This window comes from Oryzias latipes, chromosome 18, assembly GCF_002234675.1.
Source record: "Oryzias latipes chromosome 18, ASM223467v1".
Taxonomy (NCBI): domain Eukaryota; kingdom Metazoa; phylum Chordata; class Actinopteri; order Beloniformes; family Adrianichthyidae; genus Oryzias; species Oryzias latipes.
Genome location: NC_019876.2, coordinates 19,330,622 through 19,356,262, shown reverse-complemented (window position 1 = coordinate 19,356,262; position 25,641 = coordinate 19,330,622). Strand labels below are relative to the sequence as shown.

The 25,641-nt window shown below is 41.2% G+C and overlaps 2 protein-coding genes across 2 annotated transcripts in view; one reads left to right on the top strand and one right to left on the bottom strand.

The window, feature by feature from the left end:
• The first annotated feature begins 20 nt into the window (after positions 1–20).
• LOC101155149 (serine/threonine-protein kinase D3) lies at positions 21–16,054 on the top strand. Its single transcript, XM_011487600.3, has 18 exons — positions 21–129; positions 248–417; positions 2,809–2,947; positions 7,639–7,770; positions 7,851–8,005; positions 8,093–8,288; positions 12,627–12,707; positions 12,877–13,033; positions 13,107–13,230; positions 13,324–13,401; positions 13,478–13,694; positions 13,778–13,824; positions 13,908–13,980; positions 14,700–14,806; positions 14,907–15,068; positions 15,151–15,517; positions 15,617–15,702; positions 15,788–16,054. The coding sequence occupies exons 1-18, from the start codon at positions 108–110 to the stop codon at positions 15,932–15,934; spliced, it is 2,460 nt and encodes an 819-aa protein (XP_011485902.1). The 5' UTR covers positions 21–107; the 3' UTR covers positions 15,935–16,054.
• Positions 16,055–16,064: 10 nt separating this feature from the next.
• actn3 (actinin alpha 3) overlaps positions 16,065–25,641 on the bottom strand; it is a 41,547-nt gene continuing 31,970 nt past the window's right edge. Inside the window, exons 13-21 of the mRNA XM_004079863.4 lie at positions 23,065–23,173; positions 22,840–22,980; positions 22,214–22,396; positions 20,474–20,608; positions 18,268–18,447; positions 18,032–18,178; positions 17,883–17,948; positions 17,626–17,784; positions 16,065–17,364 (exon numbers count right to left, since the gene is read on the bottom strand). Of these exons, the coding sequence (XP_004079911.1) occupies positions 17,206–17,364; positions 17,626–17,784; positions 17,883–17,948; positions 18,032–18,178; positions 18,268–18,447; positions 20,474–20,608; positions 22,214–22,396; positions 22,840–22,980; positions 23,065–23,173 (1,279 nt within the window). The 3' untranslated portion in view covers positions 16,065–17,205. The remainder of the gene's footprint in view (positions 17,365–17,625; positions 17,785–17,882; positions 17,949–18,031; positions 18,179–18,267; positions 18,448–20,473; positions 20,609–22,213; positions 22,397–22,839; positions 22,981–23,064; positions 23,174–25,641) is intronic.

The following is a 25,641-nucleotide window of genomic DNA, read 5'->3' as shown; positions in this document are numbered from 1 at the left end:
TAATGTCACTGTTGCTTCCTGTGTCATCGACTGACAAGTCCCTGAGAAAGGAAACCAGACCACCGCGCTTCTTCACGTTGACAGTCAGCAATGATAGCGATCTCAGCATGACTGAGGAGGGATTTCGCAGTAAGTTTAACATTTCTTTGCTGTCTTGTCTCTTTGCAAAATCTTTGCAGCCTTATTTTGGTTCTCACAAAAGGTCAATGAGGTTTTGTCAATCTTCAATCCCTTTAAATTCGTCCAGGTCTTTCCATAAGCAGCTGCTCCATGTCGGAGCTCTCGTCTTCCAGTGCAACAATGTCTGCTCTGATCCAGTTCAAGCTTGGGCTGTACACAGAGATGGTACGGGTCTCAGCCGGCAACCTGAGCTACCAGCACGCCCAGAGGCTGGCTGCTGAGGTCATTCAGCGCAAGGTAAAAACAGTCTCACACATGCGCTAGCTTGGTTTGGTCCCCTCCCAGCCCAGAAGGCCTCAACAAAGAAGCCTCAGATGTTGAGCTATTCAGATGACAGTCTGCACCTTCTAGACACAAGCAGTCAGGGATCATGCAGTTCAGATCTTTATTCCACCTGTACGAATGACAGATGCTCTCTGACCGTGATTGCTGTCCCACTTGGAAAATGTTTCATTTCATTTTGAAACCTCTGGTCTACAAGAAGTGGACTCTGAAGTGTCATGCGTTTAGGAGGGTGTGTAGAATAGGTGAGTGGCTGCGACAGTCAGCCATGTTGACCCAATGGAAACTTTTAATACTTTGATTCTAGAGTTCAAGACCGTGTTTTACCATTTTTAGTCATCAAAGAATAAATTCACCTTTTTTTTGAGGGAAATTACTTTAAACTTTACGTTAAGTTAACTGGTTCCTCCTTAGAGCTCAAAGGACAAATGTGTTCACTCTCTCAGAGCTGCAGCTACTGTTTTTTTTGTTGTTCTTTTATGTTTCAAGGCCACTGTGGTCGACCCGGCGTGCAGAAAACTTTCCAAACACTACTTCTGTTCTCTGTAACGCTCAGACACTAAGCAGCAAAGCTTCTGCTTGGGTGGGTTTTTTCTGATCAGAAACCACTGTGTTTTCAGAGTGACCACACAGCAGCTGCACCAGAGAAATCCTCCTGTTCACACTCTAAAATGAGACAGCCTTCTGTGGACTCCGGAAGCAAAGGTCAACCCAAAAGTTGTGCTTTCAAAACAAACAAAATATTAGAAAATCAGATATTGCGCAATGTTAATCAATTTAGCTGTAAATGAAAAGGACATATGTTTTTTGGCTTCAGCAGTAACTCGTTGTGGGTCTAAACTGAAGCAGAACAGGACGCTAGAGCAGCTTTCACTTTCAAAAAATATCCATACAATTTTCATTATGTTTTTAAGCTAAATATATAACTCCATTATGTATTTTAGGTAAACATGGTGTGAAGGTAAACATCTGCCTTTGCTGCTGGGGGAGAGAACAAACCCTGTTGTTCATTCCCTAAGCATTCACAGGAAAGTCTGCCTCTTCTGGGTTACTGGGTTTTTTCCACGACATTAAAGTCGGATGGAAGTCATCACAAGGGACAGCGGTGGATGCAGTTTATTTCAACCTCACATCTGCAGATGTGGAGTTTTTGTTTGTTCTTTTTTGTTTTACTCCATCATTTTCCTCACCGATACTTTAGTCATGGAGCTTTTTCACTGAAGAGTAAGCAGAAAAATACATTTACAACATTCATGTGTGTTCTAACCCATCAAAATAATCAATGTTGCCTCAAAATAGATCTGTGCTTGAGAATTGATGTTCTTAAAAAAGCAGAGTTCATGTTCTTCATCATGGTTAATAATCTTCTAGCTACTTGTTTGTTATTAATCCCCCCCCCGATGTAAAGAAACTAAATGTGCTATTCCAACACCAATACGGACCAAACAGAGGATTGGTTTTCTTGTTTGAGAAAACTAAATGAGGATTTCTCATAGTCTTGACAACATTTTTTATCTTCTTTTTCACATAAACACAAGGATTTATTTTAAAGTTATAACAGTTTTTTTTTGTTACATTCTTGGTTTTTTTGCCTTGTGAGTGTTTTTTTTAAATCCTTTTTACAGTTCCACTATGATCAAAATAAAAAAAAATAAAAAACCTGGGTCTATTTCTAGGACAGTTTCTGCCGGGCAGCAGGAATTCCTTAGAAATTCACTTCTCAGTTGTGGTCGCACTGCCCCTCTTCCGTAACTGAGCCATAACTGAGAGTTCTCGTTTACATGCTCTCCCGCTAACGAAACAGCCCCCTTACACCCCAACCTAACATTACATATGCAACATAAATGGCGAGCAATATTGGAGCTAGCTAATCATACAGTTTTGAACCAGATGCCAGCTTGGATGGGGAAAATGAAGACATTCATGGATCTAGTTGTCTACAAGTGGATGCATCAGAATGGAGCAGTGCAGGGAGGTTGTGGCTTGCCCAGTGTACTTTTCAAACTGCTGTTTTTCATCTGTTCCTGATTCGCAAAGATTTGATGAATGAAATACTTAGAAATGAGAATTTAGCTTAATTTTCAATATTTATGTCCTCCACCATCAGAAAAATGCCACAAGAAGATATTTGAAACACCAAAAACCTGCTGTATCCCTTTTGGGGTCACAGGGCTACTGGATCCTAACCCAGTTGCTGTTGGGCAAAGGTGGAGACCCTGGACAGGATGCTAGTCTGTTACAGGGCACACAATTACACTCTCACATTCAAACCCAGTGACAATTTAGTCACAATTAATTATGAAAGTAGATTAAGTCAGATTATTTTTTGTGTGTGTTTATCTTCAGGCTCCAGACTGTAGAGTGGTCGGCTCTGGGGAGAAGATCCTGTTGTTCAGACATCAGCCCGCCTCTCAGCAGCTGCTTCACCGCCTGACAGCTGATGATGAAGTCCAGGACGGGGATCTGATCGAGGTCATCATTTCAGGTCAGAGCTCATAAGGCGGGTGTTTGGTGGAGGGGTAATTTAGCTCCAGTCAGTCAGTTTGTTTATAAAGCACATTGAAATCCAACCTCAGATGACAAAAGTGCTTCACAGGCAAATACCCACAACATAATAAAAGACATAAAAAAAAAAGAATTACCCCCATAATAATAAAAAAGAAAGATATTAAAGATAAAAATCAACTAAAAACAAATTTTAAATGTTAAAATTAGGTGGAAAGTATAGGACTTCTTATCAAAACTACAAATGGATCCTGCAATAAATTAAAATCCATTGAAGAGAGGAAAGCTCTAGATAATGTGATTTCCTTTTGTTGTTTGTTTTGGCTCAAAGATAAGTTCTTGGATCTTGTGACCAGAAGCTGACTTACCAATAGGCAAATGTAGGCGATCCGCTGGGTCCCCCAACTCTCTAGGGTCCCCGAGCTAAAAACTTAATAAAAGTGTCTAAAATACATTTTACATCCCTCATTATTTAACTCAGTCATAAAAAAACACCCCACATCACTGAACTGGCATAAGATTGATCATGTAAAAGTGTTTGTTCCCCCCTGTCCTTCAGCAGCAATGGTGTATTGCAGTGAACAGCAAGTCTAAAGACTCTCAAGTCAACGAGCACAGACAGCATTGTCAGACCAGGCGGTTTCCTGCTCAATAGGGCGGTTTTCATTCTGACTTTGCAGGTAAAAATTGATTTAGGTGGATAGACATACTTTTACGGATTTAGGAATATGGATTGATATTTATGCCACTAAGTTGCATACAAAACTTTCTAAGTTGCAAATGAAAACATTAAATAAATGCATTCAATTGTTTTTTCTAAATGTTTTTTTTTTGCTCTTAATTTTTTTTATTTTTTGCTATAAAAAATATTCTTGCGTTCGCAAAACATGTGTTTTCACAAGCGGTGTGTCTCATCTCGCTTTTTTCTTATCTTTAATTTTGCTCACATAATTTTCTGTTTAGCGTGACATAGCTGCCATCAAACATCCTCCTAATTGGTCTAGATTCTAACTAAATCAAATCGCCATATTTATCTAACATGGTGTCTGTTACCGAGGCGGAGAAGCCAAACCGGCTATTTATCTAAAGGCTTCGATGATCCTGGTGTTGCACAATCCCGGCAGCGCTTGCAGTGCTCCGCGTGCCCCGTTCCATCTCGCAGCCTGAGCCCACTAGCCCTCCCCTTTCATTCTCACACACGCTGCCGCGTGTGACAGGAGATGGGAGTGCGCAGCTGCAGGGACGGTGTAGGCAATGAGTTATATCGCTAGAGGAGACACGCCCGCTTGAGAAGCCTGGCCACCGGTGGTGGAGCGCGACGCCATCTTGGTGAGGTTGTCGGCGCCCACATGACAATCCTTTCTATTGCCTTTGGTGGCATCTAAGTAGCTTTTGTATTATATATATATTAAATAAGAGAAACTGTCAGCCTTTAAAGCTCAAACTTTAATGAAACATGCATAGTTGCAGGACTTCTTGCAAATGTATTACAAAGACTTTTAAAAAATGATTTCTAAACATTTAGAAGTTTTAGACCTCTTTGACATGTAATTTAAATTATTTAGAAAAGCCCAACAATAAGTTAATAATAATAATTAATAATAAATCAAGAGTAAGTCAATACAAATAATAAATAATAACAATAAATAAGCAATAAGTCAATACATAATAATAATAATTCAACAATAAGTCAATAAATAAATAAATAAATAAATAATAAGTTGACAAAAAGTCCAAAAGTTAACAATAAATTTACCCTAAAACAAAAAACAAAGAAAAACAATAGATTTACTCTACCATTCATGTGAGTGATCAATTCGGTGTAATACAGATGGTGCCAGGTTTCAAGCGAACAGTCTGGCCTCTGATCAAAACGTGTTTCCACAAAATGTTTTGAAGATAGCCAGACTGTATTGCTAATTGGTAACCACAGTGATCCATCTGGGTTAGCTCTTTTTATTGCTAAGGGCCACTTTTTCCTTAAGTCTGAATCCATTGGAAACCTGCAAGAAAATTTCAGTCACTGAGTCAGAAATGTACAAATCTATATTACAACAATAACCTAGTCCTAGTATACTGTATATAGGTTTAACAAAATAAAGTTTACATTTATGTTGACAGCAAATTATACGTACATCATGCAGCATGTTGATAATAGCCCTGCAGCATCATGCATGTCAACATGTGTACTATTAATGAAGCCCCTGCAGCATTAAAAGAAAAAATATATAGCACTTACCTGTGAAATGTTATGCCTTCCTCCTTCGTGGACTTATTTCTCAGATTTTGGCAGTTGAAACCCGCACAATGAACTGGCATTTTGCAAAAAATATGTTCACATGCATGCACTTCAGCAGTGACTTGACCTCACCAAGATGGCGGTGCTCTCCTCCCATGAGGAACCACGTGATGTCCCCTCTAGCCATATAACTCATTGGGTGTAGGTACCGTTTGGCCTGGAACTTCCGTTCGGGGTCCTTTAGACTGAAGGTAACGTCACACTACGGTAACCCCACTTGGACAAATTACTTAGCATCGAGATCTGCTAGGGCTCTACAGAGTTTCATTTCACTTTCCCTTTTGTAACCTAAAGTTATTTTCCCTCATAAATTGTGTCTGACAATATTCTGTGTAATTTTTATAAAGAGATTTTGCCATAATTCGGTTGTTATTCCAGTATAAGTTCAGCCGTGGCTGAAAATGTTGTTAGCGCGGCTAAATGTTGTTCTTCCGGGTCCGTTCTGCCAATAATAAAGCACTGGGCGCACGGATTAAAAAAACTATAAGCCAACATGCATTCAATAATAGTCATAACAATAATAAAAGGCACGTTTAGAAGATAATCTCACTCGATGTCAGAGGTCTGTGTGTTTACAACAGACTTCATAATATCTTCTCCTATGGTAGTAGCGTAATTTGTCCAGACCAATCACTCTCTCACATGTCATGGGACCAACGCACAGCCAATCACATAATGTGACGTCAGCATAAGTCCCAGAACGGAAGTTCCAGGCCGAACGGTTATGGTACCTACAATGGCAATTCACAGGTTTCAGGCTGTTACAAACTCTGTGATACAACAGATAATAGGAAACGAAAATAATGGCGTATATGTATTTCAAAGCACTGAGCCGCTGTCACCACCGCCCCCCGTTAAATTTGCCCCCCGGGAAATTTCCTGTATTACTGTGCCTAAAACCGCCACTGCTGCGTGCCCCCCTGGCATCGCATCGCGCCCCACTTTGCTAAACTGAAACTTATGTGAGCAAAATCGAAGATAGGAAAAAAGAGAAATGAGACACGGCGCATGTGAAAAGATTTGTTTTACAAACACAATAATATGCTTTAAATCAAATATGTAATATTTTCATTTGCAACTTAGAAAGTTTTGTGTGCAACGTGGAGGCATAAATATGACTCCAAATAGGATTGGTTTGGGAGTTTTTTAGTTCCTGGGTGAAACACGTTTTAACAGGGAGGTGCGGTCTGGGGAGAGGCAGGTGACAGACGCTTCAACTGTCGTCATAAGATGTAAAGTTTACTGATAATAAAATATGTGTCCATTAACCTGTTCCATAAATGCAAATTATAGCTTTGATTCTAATCATTTTTATCCTCAGAATTGTAATTTTGAGCGTTTTCTATTTAAATTCAGCACGGGGCTAAAAACTCTGCACACAATCCTGAATGAAGTCAGGTTGATTGTCTCTTTAGTTTTACTAACCAAACGTTAATAATGTAATGCTTATTATTTTTTTACATTCTAGACATTTTTACTCCATGTCCTCTGTTTCTATTTGATACGTAATAATTTCAAATCTGACGTAAAGCTGCGCTAAAAAGACAGAACAAAGCAGGAAAACAAATGTGCTTTTTGTGATATTAATATAAAGAATAGATCATTTGTTTTATGAATGTTTATAAATATTTTTGGGGAGTATTTTGTACTGTTGGTGTTGCGCGAACTTTCCTATTAATATACAATAAAAAAAAACAAATTAGAAAAATCAAGTCTCAGGTGATAGGCTACTTGATTTACTTCTTAATGTTTTATTTAATACTTGTAAATTTTATATTCACAATAACATTTTATTTACATTTTCTTTACGTTGATTATTTATATGATGTATTGTGATTTTAATGCATTTTTCTGTTTTGTGAAGCACCTTGAAATACTTTGTGTACGAATTGTGCTATACAAATAAACTTGCCTTGCCTTGCCTTGCCTTTAAATCAAACTCCTCTTTTTTACGTTTCACAATGATATAAATCATACGATGGGAGGGAAGGCAGAAGGTCTGGGAGTTTTTGGAGAATGTCCTTCACATATATATAGACAGAAGAACCCCTAATGATTAAAAAGCTGCTGATTTTATCATAACAGATATCCTGTTATTAAGCAGAGGCTAACACTAAATACATCCAGAAAGTACACAACAAGTAAATGAATCCTTTACTGTGACAATGCATTTACTGGTGCTATCTTGTTTTTCTTTATTCAGTCTTCTTTATTCATCAAAAAGTTTCAAAAATTAATAAAGTATCTTTTAGTTTCCTGGTGTTTTTGTGATCACATATAAGGGAAAGATGGGAAAAACAATTGTTTTAAAAAAAGTTTTTTTTTTTTTTATAAAATCTTTCTTCACCTTGTTTATTTTGTGTCCTTCTCAGGGTCGGCCTCAGTCACAGAGGTGAGGATCCGCCCTCACTCTCTAATGGTGCACTCGTACCGCTCCCCTACCTTTTGCCACCACTGTGGAGAGATGCTGTGGGGTCTGGTCCGGCAGGGCCTGAAGTGTGACGGTAATCTCCTGCCACCCTTCTGTTCCAACACACTACAGACCACTTGTAACTAAAAAGAAATTCCCTCTGCTCCTCTGCAGGTTGTGGGTTAGACTTCCATAAGCGCTGTGCTTTGCAGTTGCCCAATGACTGCAGCCGAGCTCGTCGCCAAGTTAGCTCCAGCCTCTCACTGTTCCCACCGCGGCAGTCCCAAACACATGCATTGTCTTATCAGGCAGGAGGCAGTCTGGAGGAGGTAGACATAAAGTCATCTGATAATCTATTGTATATAGAAATGAAAAAAGAAGAATGAATGTCAGTAATGCTCAGCTGTCTGTACTAGATCAGCATGTCCAAGCCCTCCTCCCAGCCTCCGTCATGGGTGGAGCCTCCAGTCTGGCTGGGAGTGGGATTAGGGGACAAAACCAGAGCACAGGTCCCTCACACCTTCTACATCCACAGCTACACCAAACCCACCATGTGCCAGTACTGCCACCGGCTACTCAAGGGGCTCTTCAGGCAGGGCATGCAGTGCTCAGGTAAGAGTACAGGAGGAGGAGGAGGAGGAAGCCTTCCATATCTAACAGAAATTTGACAACTCTAAGGCCAAATAGAAAGCAATTAGTGGGGGTTGAACGGTCATGAAAACCTGGAATAGTTTTGGAAATTGAAAATGCAATTTCTAGGTCCTTGAAAAGTTTGTGAAAAACAAAATCTTTTGTAAAGTTTTGAAAAAGTCATGAAATTTTAATATTTTGGATGCAAAAAACATTCAAAAAAAGTTTAACATGACATTTGAATTTAAGTTGTGGCAGAAGTATAACCTCATGCTTTCGATGATGGGAGTTCACGTTGCTGTAAAGCATCACCACAGAGAAAAAATTAACAGTTCATACTGGTCAATAGAGACACATCCAATGCTCTGTTATGTTAGTGGATAAAGTAGGAAGTACAGACTGGTGATATTGTGACGAGCACATACACAAAACGCTTCATGATAAATTATTTGTATGGTGCTTTTTTTTTTTACCTTCCTCAAAGGCCCAAAGCGCTTTACAGTCACAGTTTCATACACTGATGGCGGCTCCGCTGCTGAACACTGTCACCAACCTTCCAGAGGCAAGGTGGGGTTTAGTGTCTTGCCCAAGACCACTTCAACATATGGGCGAACAAGGCGAGACTCGAACCTACAATACTCCGATTATGTCTATGACACAGACACATTGTGGTTTTTTTAACTTGTCCTGTCCAACAAACAAGAGGTATGTCTGAATAAACCCCTTTTGTAATCTAGGCCAAACTTTATTCATTTTAATCATATTTGAAATTTTTGTGTGTTGGACCAGACGGAAAAGAAAAGGAGGATAGAAGAGAGAGGGATGTTAATGGTGGGGGGGGAGGGTAGAAGGGTGATTATAGAAGGGGGGGTAAAATCATGAAGCAGCATAAAGCAACAAGTTGCTGGATGTTTATAATCATTACAGTCAGGCTCAGATGTAATACAAATCTAGAAGGGGCGGGACCTGTCCACACACACACTCAAATGTTATAAACACACCCATTGGCTCCAAAAATGTTCACATGTCAATATGTTTACAATACAGATAATGTTCACAAACGCATACTTATGCATTCAAACTAACTAGTGTGAAATATTTCATTTAATCACTCAAACTATTTGTGCAAAGGTGAGATAGCACCTGTGCTCGAGTGGGTCTTTATGTCATTCTAAAGTGGATGATAGCTTGTGAAAAGAAGGAGTGAGAGTACCCGGTCATCCCCACACCAAGACCCCCGCCACAGCAGCAGCAGCTAGTACCCCCCAACACCCGCACGGCACCAGATAGAGAACAACCACCCTCTGGCCATCGCATCCGTAACCCAGGCCAGGGCCAATAAGACCGCCACAGGGGCCCCCAAAGCCAGAGAGCAGGGAGGCATAGGGGGACAGAAAATGCAAGCTCCAGCCCAACCAGAAAAGCATACCCCCACCGCACCCGGAGGACCCAAAGCCCCCCAAGAGAAACCCGCCCCATGCTCCAGGCAGCAACCTACCCGGACCATGGTTGCTCCAGGAGAGAGCAAGGCAGGGGGCGGCCGTCCCCACCTAGAAGGTTAGTGTTGAGGAGTGTTGTAAACATTGCCCGACCAGGTTCACCCCCAGTTGGAATTTTGGCGAGGCCCAGCGCTGGAGGGCAAGGACCAGAACCCACACCAGAGGGACACGGACACCCCCAGGCTCAGATGTGATGTGATCCCCGGCTCTTGGTCTTGCCAGAGATCTCAGGGATCCCTCTCCCCGCATGGAGAGACGACTGCGGGGCCCAGGAAGCCAGCACTCAAGGGACACGGCTGCCGTTGCCATGGGCCAGGTCCCCTCCCAGGGATGGGGTAGGATGGTCAGAGGTTCCACCTTCCTTGTGAAATGCACGTGTGTGTGTGTTTCTGAGGGTGTGTGTGGTGGAGTGTATATTATGAGGGGTAAAGGGTGTTTGTACTAAGGGGGTGCAGTTAAAAATGGCGGGTAGGGCGCTGACAGGACATCTCCTGATTACTCAAAGTGATGTCCAAACACCCTCCCCACCAAGGGGCCCTAAATGTGGTTTTTCAACTTTTTGTCGGAAACAAAGCAGCAAAGTCTGTAGGTGACCTGCTGGACGCACACGTTGTGGGTGTGGTAAACTTTGTAAACTTCTATATAATTTTTTGCAATGAAAAAGGTATTTTTTATGGATAAAAGTCCTTAATTTAAAATTGATTGACTTACTTACTATATTACTTCTAAAGGAATTGTGATTACTGGAGTTATGTTTTAGCCTAGATAATTACTTTTATGCTTAATATATTTGCTTAAATATATAACTAGTAATTATGCACCCTATGTTATTTCTCTTGTCCTCTGCAATAGGTCACAATAGTCACCAGCATTGAAAAACATTAAGTCTTTGTAATTGTGAAAACATTTACAGTGATCCCTTGCCATAACGCGGTTTACTTTTCACGGTTTCGCTACTTCACGGATTTGCATCGTGCATTGTGTTCTGCATTCTGATTGGCTAAAAAGTCACTCCGCTTCTTCTCTACCTGTGCGTCAATAACGTTGCAGTTTAATATGTACACGTACATAAAACAGCTGGCCAAATTTACAATACGTACGTGCAAATTTTTACGCAATTTTCAAGTTTCTCTAAAACCCATAGAAAATGAGCGACAACTGTCTATCTCTTTGTTCTTCTCCCAATCAAACACATTTGCACCGCGGGCTTTAAAAGAAGAAAACACTGCAGAGCGGAGTCAGGATGCAGCGGCTCAGTCTGAAGAGCAGTGAAATACACCTGAGTCACTATTTGTCCCACTGTACTTTGTATTTTTTCATAATCATTTAAAAATTTCTCCCGTTTAATCAAATTACTCGGGTCGTGGTGGGCGGGGCTAATCTCCGCAATTTGAAGCCTTCTGTTCACATTGATGATTAAAATTATTATTTGACAGTACAGTACAGAAGTTATTTGTTGAAAAAAAAGTTTCTAAAGTACTTTTATTTGTGAAACAAATGCTTGAGCCTGTAAAATGGTTTGTTCTTTCTTTTCAATGTATAATAGAGTATTTAATTGTATAATAATTGTAAAAAAAAATAAAGGTTTTTACTTCATGGATTTTGCCTATCACTGGTTCTTTCTGGAACATAACCCCCGCGAAAAACAAGGGTTTACTGTACATCAAATTGCAAATAAGGGTTAAAAATGTATAAAACACTAAATATCATGAAAATCAAAAATTTTAACAGCATGAACACTAAATAGAACAGATTTAGTTTTTCTGAAAGTATTTTGTCCCAACTCTCAAGAATCTGTGATTTCTTAAAAATATTAGAACAAAAATCACACAAAAAATTAGAACGAAGATTCTGTGTTTTTTTTAACCCTTGTGCTATCCTATGTGGTCAAGATGACCATTAACGTGTTCTGCCTACCATGACAAAGGTGGATAAAGGTGTAGAGGATTTCATGTAAACCATGGACACCAGTGAAGATCACAAGTCATTGAAGAAAAAAGTTCAACGCACTGTCTAGTGGGGTCTAGATGACCCAACTCCCAATGTTAAAGTGCATAGGATAGCACAAGGGATAAGTTTCCATACGTTACTGCAGTTTACTCCATGTCAACGGAAATGGCCGTTGATATGGTGGCTGCAATTTTAACGGCAAGGTAGACAAATTTGGTAGTATCTATATGTCTTGGTTTGCTTTAGAGGCACTGACAACAATAGTCTGGCTGAAATGTGTTTATTCAGATCAACCAGAAAGGTTACTGCCCCTTACCCTGCCTCCTCTACCAGAGGCCTGGGAGCTTGAGGGTCCTGCGCAGCATCTTAGCTGTTCCTAGCACTGCGCTTTTCTGGACTGAGAGGTCTGAGGTCTTTCCAGGGATCTATTGTAGCCACTCCTCCAGAGTGGCTGTATGTGTATATATATATATATATATACATATATATATATATATATATATATATATATATATATATATATATATATATATATATATATATATATATATATATATACACATATGCACAGTCAGGACCATAAATATTTGGACAGAGACACATTCTTTCTAATTTAGTTTCTGTACATTACCACAGTGAATTTTAAATAAAACAACTCAGATGCCATTGAAGTGCAGACTTTCAGCTTTTATTCCATGGGTTGAACAAAAAGATTGCATAAGAATATACATAGTAATGTATTTTTTCAAGGGAATTTTTACCTGGCTAACCTTAAATGTCCTTAGTGTTTTTTAAGTCATCGATTTTGCATGGTTGTCCTTTTTCTATAATACGGGTGTTTTTTGTTTTATCAAACACCTCTTTTTCTCAGACTGCAGGTTTAACTGCCATCGGCGCTGTGTGCCGTTGGTCCCCAGAGACTGTCCAGGAGAGAGGAGAGGTGATGGTTACGGTGAGTAGCAGTTTTTGTCTCTGGTGTTTGAATACTGTGATGAAGACAAGCTGATTTACCAGCAGACCGTTGTCCCTGAGCAAGCAGATTTGGAGCTGGGATGGTTTAATACACCTTCATGTGTGGTTTTGTTGTTTTATTTTATTTTTTTCCTTGTCACTTTTTCCAGAACCTGCAACCAGCAGTTGGAGCTCTGCCCCCAACCCGGAAGACACTGAGGCTGAGTTAGATAGCACGTCCTTTGATATGTCAGACGACGAGTTATTCACAGACTTTGACCTCCTGGCTGAGATTAACGAGGTTGAGAAGCTTCGAGAACCAATGAGGTCAGAAAGTGTCAATGCTTTGTTTAAGTTTATCCCTGAATTTTTCTTCTGACGTGCTCAGCTTTTTCTTCAGCCCGTGCTTCAGCAGCAACATCCCTCTGATGAGGGTCGTCCAGTCGGTGCATCACACCAAAAGGAGGCCCGCAGGAACGCTTAGAGAAGGATGGCTGCTGCACCACACCAACACAGACGCGCTGGTGAGAAGCTGGCACTGCTTTTTTCTCCTCATGGCTCTGTTGGGGCCTTCCATGTTAACCTCCAGATGTGTCTGATGTTTTTGCTTTTTTCAGAGGAAACGACATTATTGGATCTTGGACTTGAAGAGCATCACTCTGTACCAGAATGAGACCAGCACCAAGTACTACAAAGTAGACAACAACTTTCATCAAACCTTTTTTTTAAGTGTGTTTTTTTTTGGAGGTGACCTCTTTTTCTCTGTGGTAGGAGATCCCTCTATCTGAGGTGCTGCAGGTCCGAGGCCCGTCCCACCTGTCGGTGCCAGTGTTGCCAGGCGACCAAGGTCACTCTTTTGAGCTGCTGACGGCCTCACTGGTGTTCTGCGTGCAGGCTGGGGTGGAGGCAGCATCCTGGGAGAGTGCCATTTGTCAGGCACTGATGCCGATGCAGAACAGCAAAGGACGGGCAGAACAGGAGCAGCAAGGTAAGAGTACCGGAATCAAACATCTGCTGTGTGGGGACAAAGCTTTTAACTGCTCTTCTAATGAGGAATCTTCATTTTCCAAGTGTTTAGCGTTCTTGTTCCAGATAAAGATAGAGAAGATGACGATGTGGTGAGAATCAGCCTGATCACTCCATGAAATCCTTCAACACAATTTAGAAAAAAGTCACACCTCACTGTTGATGTGTTTTTTAGGACATCAGCTCGGTCTATCAGATCTTTACTAATGAGGTTCTGGGTTCAGGACAGTTTGGAGTGGTGTACAAAGGTGAGATGACTCAACCTTATTTTGTTATTCTTAAAGACCCATTCCAAAAAAGTGTGTTTTTAATATGTTCTTGTGGCATTTTTGTGTTGATGGAGGACACATAAAGAAAATTAAGCTTAAAACTGCATTTCTAAGTATTTATTTAATCAAACCGTTGTAAATAAGGAGCAGACGAAAAATGCTGTTTGAAAAAGATCATATTTGTGAGGTGGAAAATACGCTGGGTGAGTCACAAGCTCCCTGCTCCAGATCAATGTACAGCTTCATTTTCCTCGTCTGAGCTGGCATCTCGCTCAAAACTGTACGGCTGGATAGCTCCAATATTGCTCGCCATTATTGTGGCTAAAAATGACATAATCATGATTAAAAGACCACTGGATCAAAAGATAATCGGAGTTGGACTTTAAATATTTTCCTAAGAAATCAGTCTGTCATTGTTTTATTTAATAATAATCAGTATCTGTTAAGAAACATTTAGGTCATTAGATCAATAAAATGTGTCAGAAAAAAACCTTCAATTGAGCCTTTTAGGTTGTTTTCTTTTTATAACTAATTTGTTTATTTTATTTCATGTTAAAATAAAATGGTTTCTTTTTTCTGCTCTTTAAAAAAGTCCATTCTACAGTACTGGATCAGCAAACTCCAACTTCTGGTCGCTGCATCGGACTGCAGACAGAATTTATTGAATTATTATCATTAAGGTTGTTTTCATCTTTCAGGCACTCACAGGAAGTCTGGTCGAGCGGTCGCCATCAAAGTCATTGATAAAATACGTTTCCCAACCAAAGTTGAGAGGCAGCTGAGGAACGAAGTGGCCATCCTGCAGGTGTTTCTCACTGTGATCTTTTTGATTGATGGTCTTTTATCCATCCCACCTAATACCCCCTTCCCCTCACACACACCCTTTTTTATTGTGTTTTGTTCAGAAACTGTCCCATCCCGGCATTGTTGTTTTGGAGGGCATGTTTGAAACCGCAGAACATGTCTTCGTCGTCATGGAGAAGCTCCATGGAGACATGCTGGAGATGATTCTCTCCAGCGAGAAGGGCCGACTCCCCGAACGCATCACCCGCTTCCTGGTTATGCAGGTGAGAAGTCCCCCCGATGAGCCTGCTGTTCTTATCTAAACCTCTGCACAAGAACCACGGTTCTTCATGTTCTCCTGTACAGATCCTTGAGGCCCTGCGGTATCTGCACCTGAAGCATGTGGCTCACTGCGACCTGAAACCGGAGAACGTGCTGCTGGCCTCCGCAGACCCCTTCCCACAGGTGAAGCTGTGCGACTTTGGCTTTGCCCGCATCATCGGGGAGAAGTCCTTCCGACGCTCTGTGGTGGGAACTCCGGCCTACCTGGCGCCTGAGGTGATCAGCAGCAACGGCTACAACCGCTCTCTGGACATGTGGTCTGTGGGTGTAATCGTGTATGTCAGCCTGAGTGGGACCTTCCCTTTTAATGAGGACGAGGACATCCGGCAGCAGATCACCAACGCGGCCTTCATGTACCCCCGCCAGCCCTGGTCCTCCATCTCACTAGAAGGTGCTGTAAGAACTTGCTCTACGTCATCAGCAGGAGCGTAAACATTCTGTGGAACGTTCTCCAACCTTTGAATTCTTCCCAACTCTCACCTCCCTGCAGCCGTGAGCCTCATCAACAACCTGCTGCAGGTCTCTGTGAAGCGCAGGTTCACTGTGGGCAAAGCTCTGGGACACTCCTGGCTCCAGGTCAGAACCTTCAGAGTCCAGACGCTAAAGAGATCTGAAGGATATTTGGCGTTTAGTTTGTTTGTGACTATCTTGCTTGTGGCAGGACTTCCAGTTGTGGTGTGACCTCAGGCAGTTTGAGCTGCGTCTGGGCTGCAGGTATCTGACCCACCAAGGAGACGATGACCGCTGGATGTCTTACGCTCAGGAAAAGGGGTTGAGCTTCCCCTTCCCATCTATGCTGGGACCCTGAGGATCAGCTGGAGCTGAGGCAAAGGTCAGGCGCTGTTCCTAAGCCCGGAACCAAACCTACATTTCACAGGAGAACATTTCAAGTGACTTTGCATAAAATAAAATGAAAAATAAAACACAACACAGATGACTGTTGTTTAAATATATGACTTTCCTTTTTTTTATTCCAACTTTGAAATGGTAAGTGAAGGTGTTTCTGCATCTTTTTTGATGGACAGACTGAACTGAGGATGAGGGTGAAAAGAACAGTCAAAGATGCAATAAAAAGGCCTAAAAACACGAGCAGCAGAGTTGACCCGCACTGATTTTTTTTTCCTGATCTTTTTCCACGTACAGCATCAATAATTTTTGTCACAACTTTCCCGATGTCTTGCTGTCTCTCACTACTCAACATATCTCCTCCTCCTCCCCCACATTTAATTCACAAGAAAAACTTGGGGGAATCATTCTGCCCTTCCAAGCCACCATCAGGCCATCTTTGTATTTACCCACAGAGCTCTGCTTTCTGCCTGCATCCCATCTCCAGCGCATACATGTATTTTTTGCCTTCATTCCTCCATGTGTTCCCTAGTGTCTTAACCCTTGTGCTATCTTAGATGACCCCACCCTTCCTTTGACATGTTATTCCTACCATGACAAAGGTGGAAAGATTTCATGTAAGTCATGAACACCAGTGAAGATCACAAATCATTGAAGAAAAATTGTTCAGAGCACTGTCTAGTGGGTCTAGATGACCCAACTCCCAACGTTAAAGTGCCTAGGATAGCACAAGGGTTACGGCATGCGGGTCTGCAGCTGTGCAGCCTTTGTGACAGAAAGGTGTCTTTCTCTGGGATACAGTCAGTGACAGCATTTCTAACCTTTAGCATAGCATGCATCTGCACAAATACAACCAACTGACCAACCAGCTTTTTATCATTTTCCGTAAATTACCTTTCTACAAAAATCAAAATAATAATAATCAGAGAACGAGAACAGGAGTCTCTGCTCAAAAATAAGTCTCTTCAAGGCAACTGTGTGTTCTGCAGGTTTTGCTCAAATAAGTTTTCTTAAAGTCCCAACAGATTTTCTACGACTTGAGCAAAGTCTTCTGCTCTCTGCTCTCTTAAGAGTTCCTGGGGCTGATTAGAGGGTGGAGGAGTAGGAGGAGTTCAGAAATAAGAGAGAAAACTGCGATTAGAAGGAAGCATGTGGGAGGACAGCAGAAGGGTTTCAAATCTCCAAACAGGAGAAGTAGAAGCTGAGGGAGGAGGAGAGGAGCGGCAGCTGGGTTTATAAGTCGCTCTCTCCGTAGAGGGCGCTGGAGAAGGAGATGTAATCCAGGGCACCTGGGGGAGCGTCGGGTCCGACGTATCTGGTCATGCGGCTGATGCAGTACTCGGCCTGCTCCGGAGGCAGCTCCCTGCGCAGCTCATCCACTGTGATGTAGTTCTGTGAGGAGGAACAGACTCCTCAACATTGAGTTTCCATGCATTCACACCCTTTTCCTTCCCTCAATGCTGGATCCAAGAACCAAATATGGACAAAACCCATGTCTCCATCTTGATGCATGCTAACATTTCGTACAGTTTCCTGGACTCTAATCAGTTTTTGGAGATCCATCAAGGTTGACTGACCTTATGAAGCCAAATTATTTAAACTCACCTGTTGAGTTCTCAACAGTCTCAGAAGTAACTGGGATTAGGCTCTTACCTTGTCTGAGGCCAGAATCTTGAAGGACGCCATGACCTGTTCTGCTGTGTCTGTTTCGGCCGTCTCTCGGGTCATGAAATCGATGAAGGCTTGGAAGGTTACAACACCAGTGTTGTTGGGATCAACCAGGGTCATAATCCGAGCGAACTCCACCTCACCCTGACAGGAAAGAGGAATATCAGTGGATTTTTTCTCGAATGATGGAAGTTTAAACTTTCCCATGTTAGGGTTTGGTAAGAATGGCGTTTCTCGCTGACCAGATCGTAACCCATGGAGATGAGACAGGCACGGAAGTCATCTGGGTCCATCATGCCGTTTCTCTTCTGCGAAGTAGAAACAGTCAAGTTTTGTGCACAGGGTGGCTACTCCCCGTTAGTAGCAAACGAGAAAAAGATTGAACTCTCACCCTGTCGAAGTGATTGAAGGAGGCCCTGAACTCGTTGAGCTGCTCCTGGCTGATGCCTTTGGCGTCGCGGGTCAGGATCTGGTTCTCCACCTCGTTAATGGTTCTGGCGATGGTGGTGAGCAGCTGTTCCCAGCCAACACGGACGTGCTGCAGGCAAGGAGGGACAGGAGCAAATCAAAGTGAGGTTGGAGTCTGTGAAGGGCCCAGTTGAAGGTCCTGCTCCTGCTGCGGCACACCTCCATGCTATAGTTGGTGTGCTTGTTGTCAAAGATGAGAGACTCCTGGCTGAGCTGGTGGTCTCCCTCCAGCTTGTCGATATTAGATTTGTAGTTTATGATGTTCTGCTCGTACTGCTTCAGGCTGTTCATCTGTTCCTCCAGGGAGCCGGCGATGTCCACAGACACATGGCTGATCTCCTGGATGAGGAAAAAGTGAAGTCAAGTTATTAGCTGGTGCTCCTGTAAAACTGCACATGTGCAGAAACGAGTTTCACCTTTGTTTCATGCTTTTATACCATGGTCCATGTGAATACTTGATACTGATTGGATGCAGGGTTTCCATAAAAAGTGATTATGGATTCCTAAAACAGGAGTCCAACGTGTCATAAAAAGTGATTATGGATTCCTAAAACAGGAGTCCAACGTGTCTTGGAATTCCCTCCATACTCCCTAACCACTAAAAAAGTATCTAGCGCCTTGGATTTAAAAGCACTTCAAACACCATGCTCATTACTTTTTTTCTAAACAGCTAACATGATGTAAACACCTCATAGTTATGAACAATTTTTAAGATTATTTATTCTATTCCATTCTGATGATGATATATTTGATGATTGATACAAATCGGATTAAAATACTATTTTTTTTCACATGCAAAATCCTTATAACGCATTGCACCAATCGAGTGAGAATCGAGTGGGAAAACACTGGTTTTTCCCTGTGAGAAATTCATAGGGCACTGTCCTGTGGAATTTTAGATTTGGACAGCTTTACAGAATGGCGAATGCACTAGACAGTGCCCTAAGTTGTGAGTAGTGAAAGCATTTAAACACAACAGAAGACACATAGCCTGAATGTTATATGTTATTGCGTTGGCCTTGGTAACTGGAACAACAGAAACTTGGGCCATAGGTGGACGTACGTTATTCCACAGTTTATCACAACAGCAAGACAGTAGAAAACATCCCTGTCCTTCACTATGATGAACACGCCAGTATCTCCTGTCACTATCACAACAATGACAATGTTGTTCAACTTTTCGGCTAATCCTGTTACATTTCTGCAACCAAAATGATCAAGTAGTTACTTGTGGACTTGTTTCTGTGAAACAAACTTCAATTTCGTAATAAGGACAAAAACAAGCGTAAGAGGTGAACTTTCCCTCTGAAATTATCCTTTTTATCACTTAACATGACTTTTAGCATATATGCCACTCTCCTTCGGTGCAGCAGAGGTCAGTGCAGGCTCAGTAGCCGTTCCTTGACATGTCGCAATGTGTCAAATAGTTCGCTTCTTGAGAAAAATGATTTCAAAATTAAAAAAAAAAAGATTAAAGTAATAATAATTTAATTACACTCAGGACCATAAATATTTGGACAGACACATTCTTTCTAATTTAGTTTCTGTACATTACCACAGTGAATTTTAAATAAAACAACTCAGATGCCATTGAAGTGCAGACTTTCAGCTTTTGTTCCATGGGTTGAACAAAAAGATTGCATAAAAATGGGAAAAACTAAAGCATTTTTTAAACACAATCCCTTCATTTCATGGGCTCGTAAGTAATTGGACAATTGACTTCCATGCTAGGCATGGGCAGGTGTGGGCAATTCCCTTGTTATGTCATTATGAGTGAAGCAGAGTGGCCGGGATAGGCTCCAGCAGCCCCGTGACCCCGAAAGGGACAAAAACGATTTTAGAAGATAAATGAATTTTAATTTATTTCATGACCATGGTAAAAGTGGGATAATGCCCTTTGATATATGCATTATCAGGTTTTCATGGTTGCTTCGTGGTTCCTGCCTCTGTGCCATCCATTAAATTTTGATAATGGACTCCTTGTCAGGCATTTTCCCTTCCTTTCACTGCGGGAGTTGAAGCACAGACTTTCTCTGGGATGATCTTATGAACTCAAAAATGTTTTAATTTGTTTTATATTTACATCATGACAGCAAAATGTCAAAAAATTGCTAATTATATTTCTTTAAGTAACTTCTTTCTTCATGTATTTTACTTTCCAAGTTGAAAAAATGTATAAAGTAAAATGTTTTGTTAAAAAAACAATGTTGCATAATGAGGTAATAAAACACTTTATATTCTTAATTTGTAATTTATTTTTCGTCCTCAAAAAGTATCGATAAGAGTATCGTTAAAATACCGGATCGGTAAGCAGTATCAATAAGAGTAGTAGTACCGTTAAAACCTTAACGATACCCATCCCTACCTCCATCTTGGTTTGGATCCAGGGACCGATAATGTTGGCCTGTGCAGCAAACTGGCGCCTCAGTCTTTCATTGGCCTGCTGTCGGGCCACCTCCTCCTGGAGCATTTGGTCTCTGAGGGGCACGAGGTGCTTTACCTGGGAACAAAATTCAAACCAGGATCAGAAGAACATTACAACATGCAGAACTTTACGGTGAAATGGGTCATAATTTCCAGTTCTTGTTTTTGAGCCAGAACATCTTAAGTTTTTCATGTTCCACACAAACACATGGATTTCCTTCTGTCAGAGCCGGCAGTGATCAGTGTCATTCTAAACTAAATGTTTTGTACTATTTCTGCCCCAACATATGAGGTATGAGCTGGACTTATTTTTAGCTAGATGACCAAATGCAGAGAGATGAGGCTATACTCTGCACCTCTCCTACTCGCCATGATGAAGGTAAGGTATGGTCAACTTTATTGTCCTCAGAGAGGACATCTGCTCTGGGCCACAGAACTACTTAACTGTAAAACATCATTCACACATCAGGTACATAGAATGAGACAAATGAAAGAACATACAACAAATACATAATAAATAATTAGAAATCGGAGTATACAGAATTTTCCCCAGACTTGATGTTTACAGTTAAGAACACGAATAATTAAATATCTAAATGAAACCTTAAAACCACAGTGCTAAATTAATTTCAGTAAAATCAATTCACAAAGAAAGAAAGAAAAAACACCACTCTCAATTAATCTACAACTATTATTAAAACTAGGACTAGTACCCAAAGTGATAAATACATACATATAATTATATTCCTTAAAGCAACTAAGAAGAACGCTGATTTTGTTATTTCTATCTAGGACAGCTGCACTACAAAGATTCCTATCTGCAAAATGAACTAGTCACTCCTTGTTCAGCAGGCTGACTGCTGCTGGAATAAATAAAAGTCTGTAAGGATTAGTTTTGTGTTTGACTGCTTGTAATTGTTTATTATTTTCTTTGCTAGTCTAATTGTTGTTTCATCATATGTGACTTGCAATGCTTGATGGTCCATACAACCACAGATCTTGAGAGCTATGTTGAGTACCTTGTAAAGTTTAGTTATATCTTTGACACTTAGTGCCCCAAACCATGCTGCCATTGCGTATCTCGCTAGGCTTTCCAGTATGTACTGCATTGTAAAAGGTGATCAGTATCTTGGAACTGACATCAAACAGCCTCAGCATTCTCAAAAAGTCTAGTCTTTTGGCAAGTTTTCCACAATCTATCGGTACATGAACAGTCCATTTCATCGGTGATCAATGCAGACGACCAAATATTTAATAGAGTTTACAAATTCAATCTGCCTGCTTTCAATTACGAAAGGTTTATGTACAGTCTCTTTGGATTTTGTCTTCAAGAGTAAGTTGTGATCCTCGCACCATTTTTGAAGTGTTTGATCTCATTAAAGTAAATTGAAGAGTTATCTGCAGCAGATAGGAGACTGACAATAGTTGTGTCAACAGAAAACTTTATAATTTTGTTTTGGCTATGGCTGCTTTGGCAACTGTTAGTATAAAGTGTAAAGAGCACGGGTGAACTCACTGCCCCTTGTGTTACAACATAAAAACTGCTCAATTGAGCCTTACTTGTTGTGTTCAATCAGTCAACAGTGAAGAAAACCATTTAACCATGTCTAGATTTACGTTCATGAAGCGGGCTCAGACAGACAATTGTGGTGGATGTGAAGGTTGGCCTGCTCAGACTCACAGTGTCCCACTTGTTGGAGATGTCCTGTGGGCTCAGGTTGGTGTAGGGGTTGATTCCCGACAGCTTGATGCCATAGGTCTGAGCAATCTTCAGGATCTCGTTGTGGATGCCCAAGGTGGCCATGCGCTCCTTGTCGGCCTCAGGTAGCGTGGCCTTGAACTGATCATGAGCTGTGATCAAACTCTGAAACATGAGGACAGGAGTGGATTTACTGTAAACCAGTTTAAACTTAAACTATTTTCACTCATTCACACAGTTTATATCTTTCAAAAAAATATTGCTGCTTTTTTGTTGAAATGAATAAATAAGTCAAATTGTGATCGGCTTCATTGTGTAAGTCTCGTGAAGTCCTCAGATTCTCAGGTGGTGACCTCTATTCCCTGTCTGAAAACCTGAGACCTTCATGACGTCACCTTGTCTGTAAATAACTTCAGGAGCACAAGCTCTACTAAGAAACTGCAAATACATATTAAGTCTAAGTTTGATCTTTCATGCATGTTTCTGTGTGTTTTGAGCTAAAAATAGTCTTTTTCAATGCTCCACTTAGAAATAAAAGTATAAGCGGTTGCACTTGATTCTTCTTACAAATAATGCAAATCTTAAAGTGTTAAAGCGCGTGAATGTACCTGGATCTCCTCAATGCTGTGGACAATGAACATGTCCTGCAGGTCTTCCATGGCTCCATCCATCCAGTTGTTAAAGGGGGCTGCCCTCTTGGCGAACTCCAGGTAAAGCTGGTCAATGGTCTCCCACAGCTTCTCCACGCGCTGAATTCACAGGAACCATATCTATCAGCACAATCTTGTCGAGTCTTAAACCGGAGTTATGACGTGGACTTTCATGAACTTCACCTCCAGTGCATCCCTCCTCTTCTGGGTGAGGGTGCCCAGGTTGTCCCACTGGTCGCAGATGCCCTGGCAGCGGGCATTGACTGATGCAGCATCGTGGTAATCCAGCTCACTGATGGAGTCAAAAACACCATGAGCTACATCCATGTCACATTGGATCAGAAAAAATAGTATTTAAACTGAAATTATTTGCTCCTCACTGCAATAAATATTTCAAAATAAAAAACTTGTAACCCTTGTGCTATCTTAGGCACTTCGACATTGGGAGTCAGGTCATCTAGACCCACTAGACAGGGCTCTGAACCTTTTTTCTTCAATGATTTGTGATCTTCACTGGTGTCAATGGATTACATGAAATCTTTCCACCTTTGTCATGGTAGGGAGAACACGTCAATGTAAGGGTGGGGTCATCTAAGATAGCACAAGAGTTAAAGGAGATAAACTTTCCCTAAAAAATGCAATGAAGGCTGGAATGTTTCCTGCATCACAATGTTCTTTTTGTTTGAATATTTTGGTTCTGAAAACAAAACACGAGCTTTTGAAGTGCCTTATGATAAATTAAAAAATAAATAAATTATGGTTGGATTGTATTCATATTCAGCCTCAGAGCTGATCATCTGTGTGTAACCTCAAAGAAATCCCCTCAAAGCTGCAGAGTCAGAGGGAGAATAAGAGAACTCCAGATCAGAAGTTTCTGCCCTTTCATGAACAATCCTTTTATCTCTTCTTGTTAATATTCCCTCAACTCATCAATTCCGGTTTTGTTCTTCACGTAATCACATCTGGATCTGCTGAACGTGTGCTTCTTCGATTGCCTTTGCTTCCGCCTTTTTGTTTCTTCCTCAGCTCTGACTGGGGGGAATCCTTAACTGCTCATTTCAATCCAATAAATTCTCATTTTTAAAAAAAGGAAAAATAATATGTATAAGGTTTCCCAAAACAATTGTCAGATTTTTCTGGATTCTCTGTTGTTTTCTTTGTTTTTACTGTTTTCATCCTTGATTGAACAGAAAAACCATAAAGTTCATCCAAACTGCTTTTTTTTTTTTTTTTTTTGCTTTTATAGCAAAAGCTGAATCTTCCATTACTGCTATTTCAGATCAGAGTGACTTCCTTTCATGCCCACTTCCCTGGTAAATGTTGATTTAGAAGTTCAAAGTTGACAACTTATGCAGTATTTGCAGTCTAAAATGTTATGTTTATGTATTATTATTCAGTCTAAAATGCTTTTTTTTAATTAAAAAATACATAGTAGAAGTACAAAAATCATTTTGAGTTGACATTGCAGGACGTGTAGAACAAGTATATATTAGTCATGGCCTGGAATTGTGCACCAAAATCACTTTATTCAACTTAAAAATTGATCACTACTACCATTTCTTTAAGTGAAAATACTGTTTATGTACTAATAACTCAAAAACTACACAATAAGAGTGCACAACTATTTGTGGGCAGTGTAGGGACCATAACCATTCGGCCTGCAATAACTGTTCGGGTCCTTTCGACTGAGGATAACGTCACACTACGGTAACCCCACTTGGATAAAATACGTAGCGTGGCGATGTGTTCTGGCTCTACATATTTTCATTTCACATTTCCTTTAGTAACCTAAAGTTCCTTTCCCTCATAAGTTGGGTCTGACATTATTCTTTGTAGTGTTTATAGAGATATTTTGCCTTAACCCACTTTGTAAAAAGATCTGTGGCTGCATTAGAATGAACCGGTTGCCCTACACAAGCGAACCGTGTCTTTGATCAGAGCAGCTGGAGTCTTAGCTCCTCGTTTGCAGGCAGGGAAGGTGCTTTGTTATAGTGTGCGGTCCAGAGAAGGGTTCGGACCGCAGTCCTTTCGACTGCAAATGCACTTAATTGGCTTCAAGGGTGATTTTACACAGATTCATCGAGTTTTCTATGAAGGCTCTTAGAGTCCTGTTGATGTTGTACAGCTCCAAGCATTCAGTGATCCACGTGTGTGGCATTGAATCATAGGCCTTCTTGTAATCAATCCAGGCTGTGCACAGGTTGGTGTGTTGTGACCTGCAGTCTTTAACGACTGTTTTGTCAACCAGTCTGGCTCCTCTGGAGTCTCTACCAATGCCCTTCTGGTTGTTGCTCATGTATTGATCCATGTGCCTATTTATCTTGGATGCAATGATGCCTGACATGAGCTTTCATGTTGTGGAGAGACAGGTTATTGGCCGGTAGTTGGATGGGACTGCACTCTTTTAGGGATCCTTCTGGATCAGGATTGTTCACCTTCACGTTAGTTATTCGGTGTTCATTTGTGCTGCCAGGCACTCGTGGAGCGCAATGAGTTTCTTTAGCCAGTAGGTCTGTATCCGGTCAGTCTGTGACTTTCTTGAATGTCTGCCACAGTTATGGTTACTGGATTCTGGTTAGGGAGGTTGCTATGTTCTTCTCTCAGAGAGTCCAGCCACTGGGCATTGCTGTCGAGTGCTATCTCTTTCTCCCTTACACTTTTCCTGTACTGTTCAGTTTCTAGCCTTGGTGGGTCTGCTCGGCTGTTTTGACCCTGCCACTGAGCGTACACTTTCGCAGGCTGAGTTGCGAACAGCCTGTT

What these genes read in the sequence shown, in the direction of transcription:
- LOC101155149 (XM_011487600.3), top strand. Translation starts at nt 108, where the DNA reads ATGACTGAGGAGGGATTTCGCA. An exon ending in GATCGAGGTCATCATTTCAG is followed by an intron (nt 2,948 to 7,638) that starts GTCAGAGCTCAT and finishes TGTCCTTCTCAG; the next exon opens with GGTCGGCCTCAGTCACAGAG. An exon ending in AAGCTTCGAGAACCAATGAG is followed by an intron (nt 13,034 to 13,106) that starts GTCAGAAAGTGT and finishes CTTTTTCTTCAG; the next exon opens with CCCGTGCTTCAGCAGCAACA.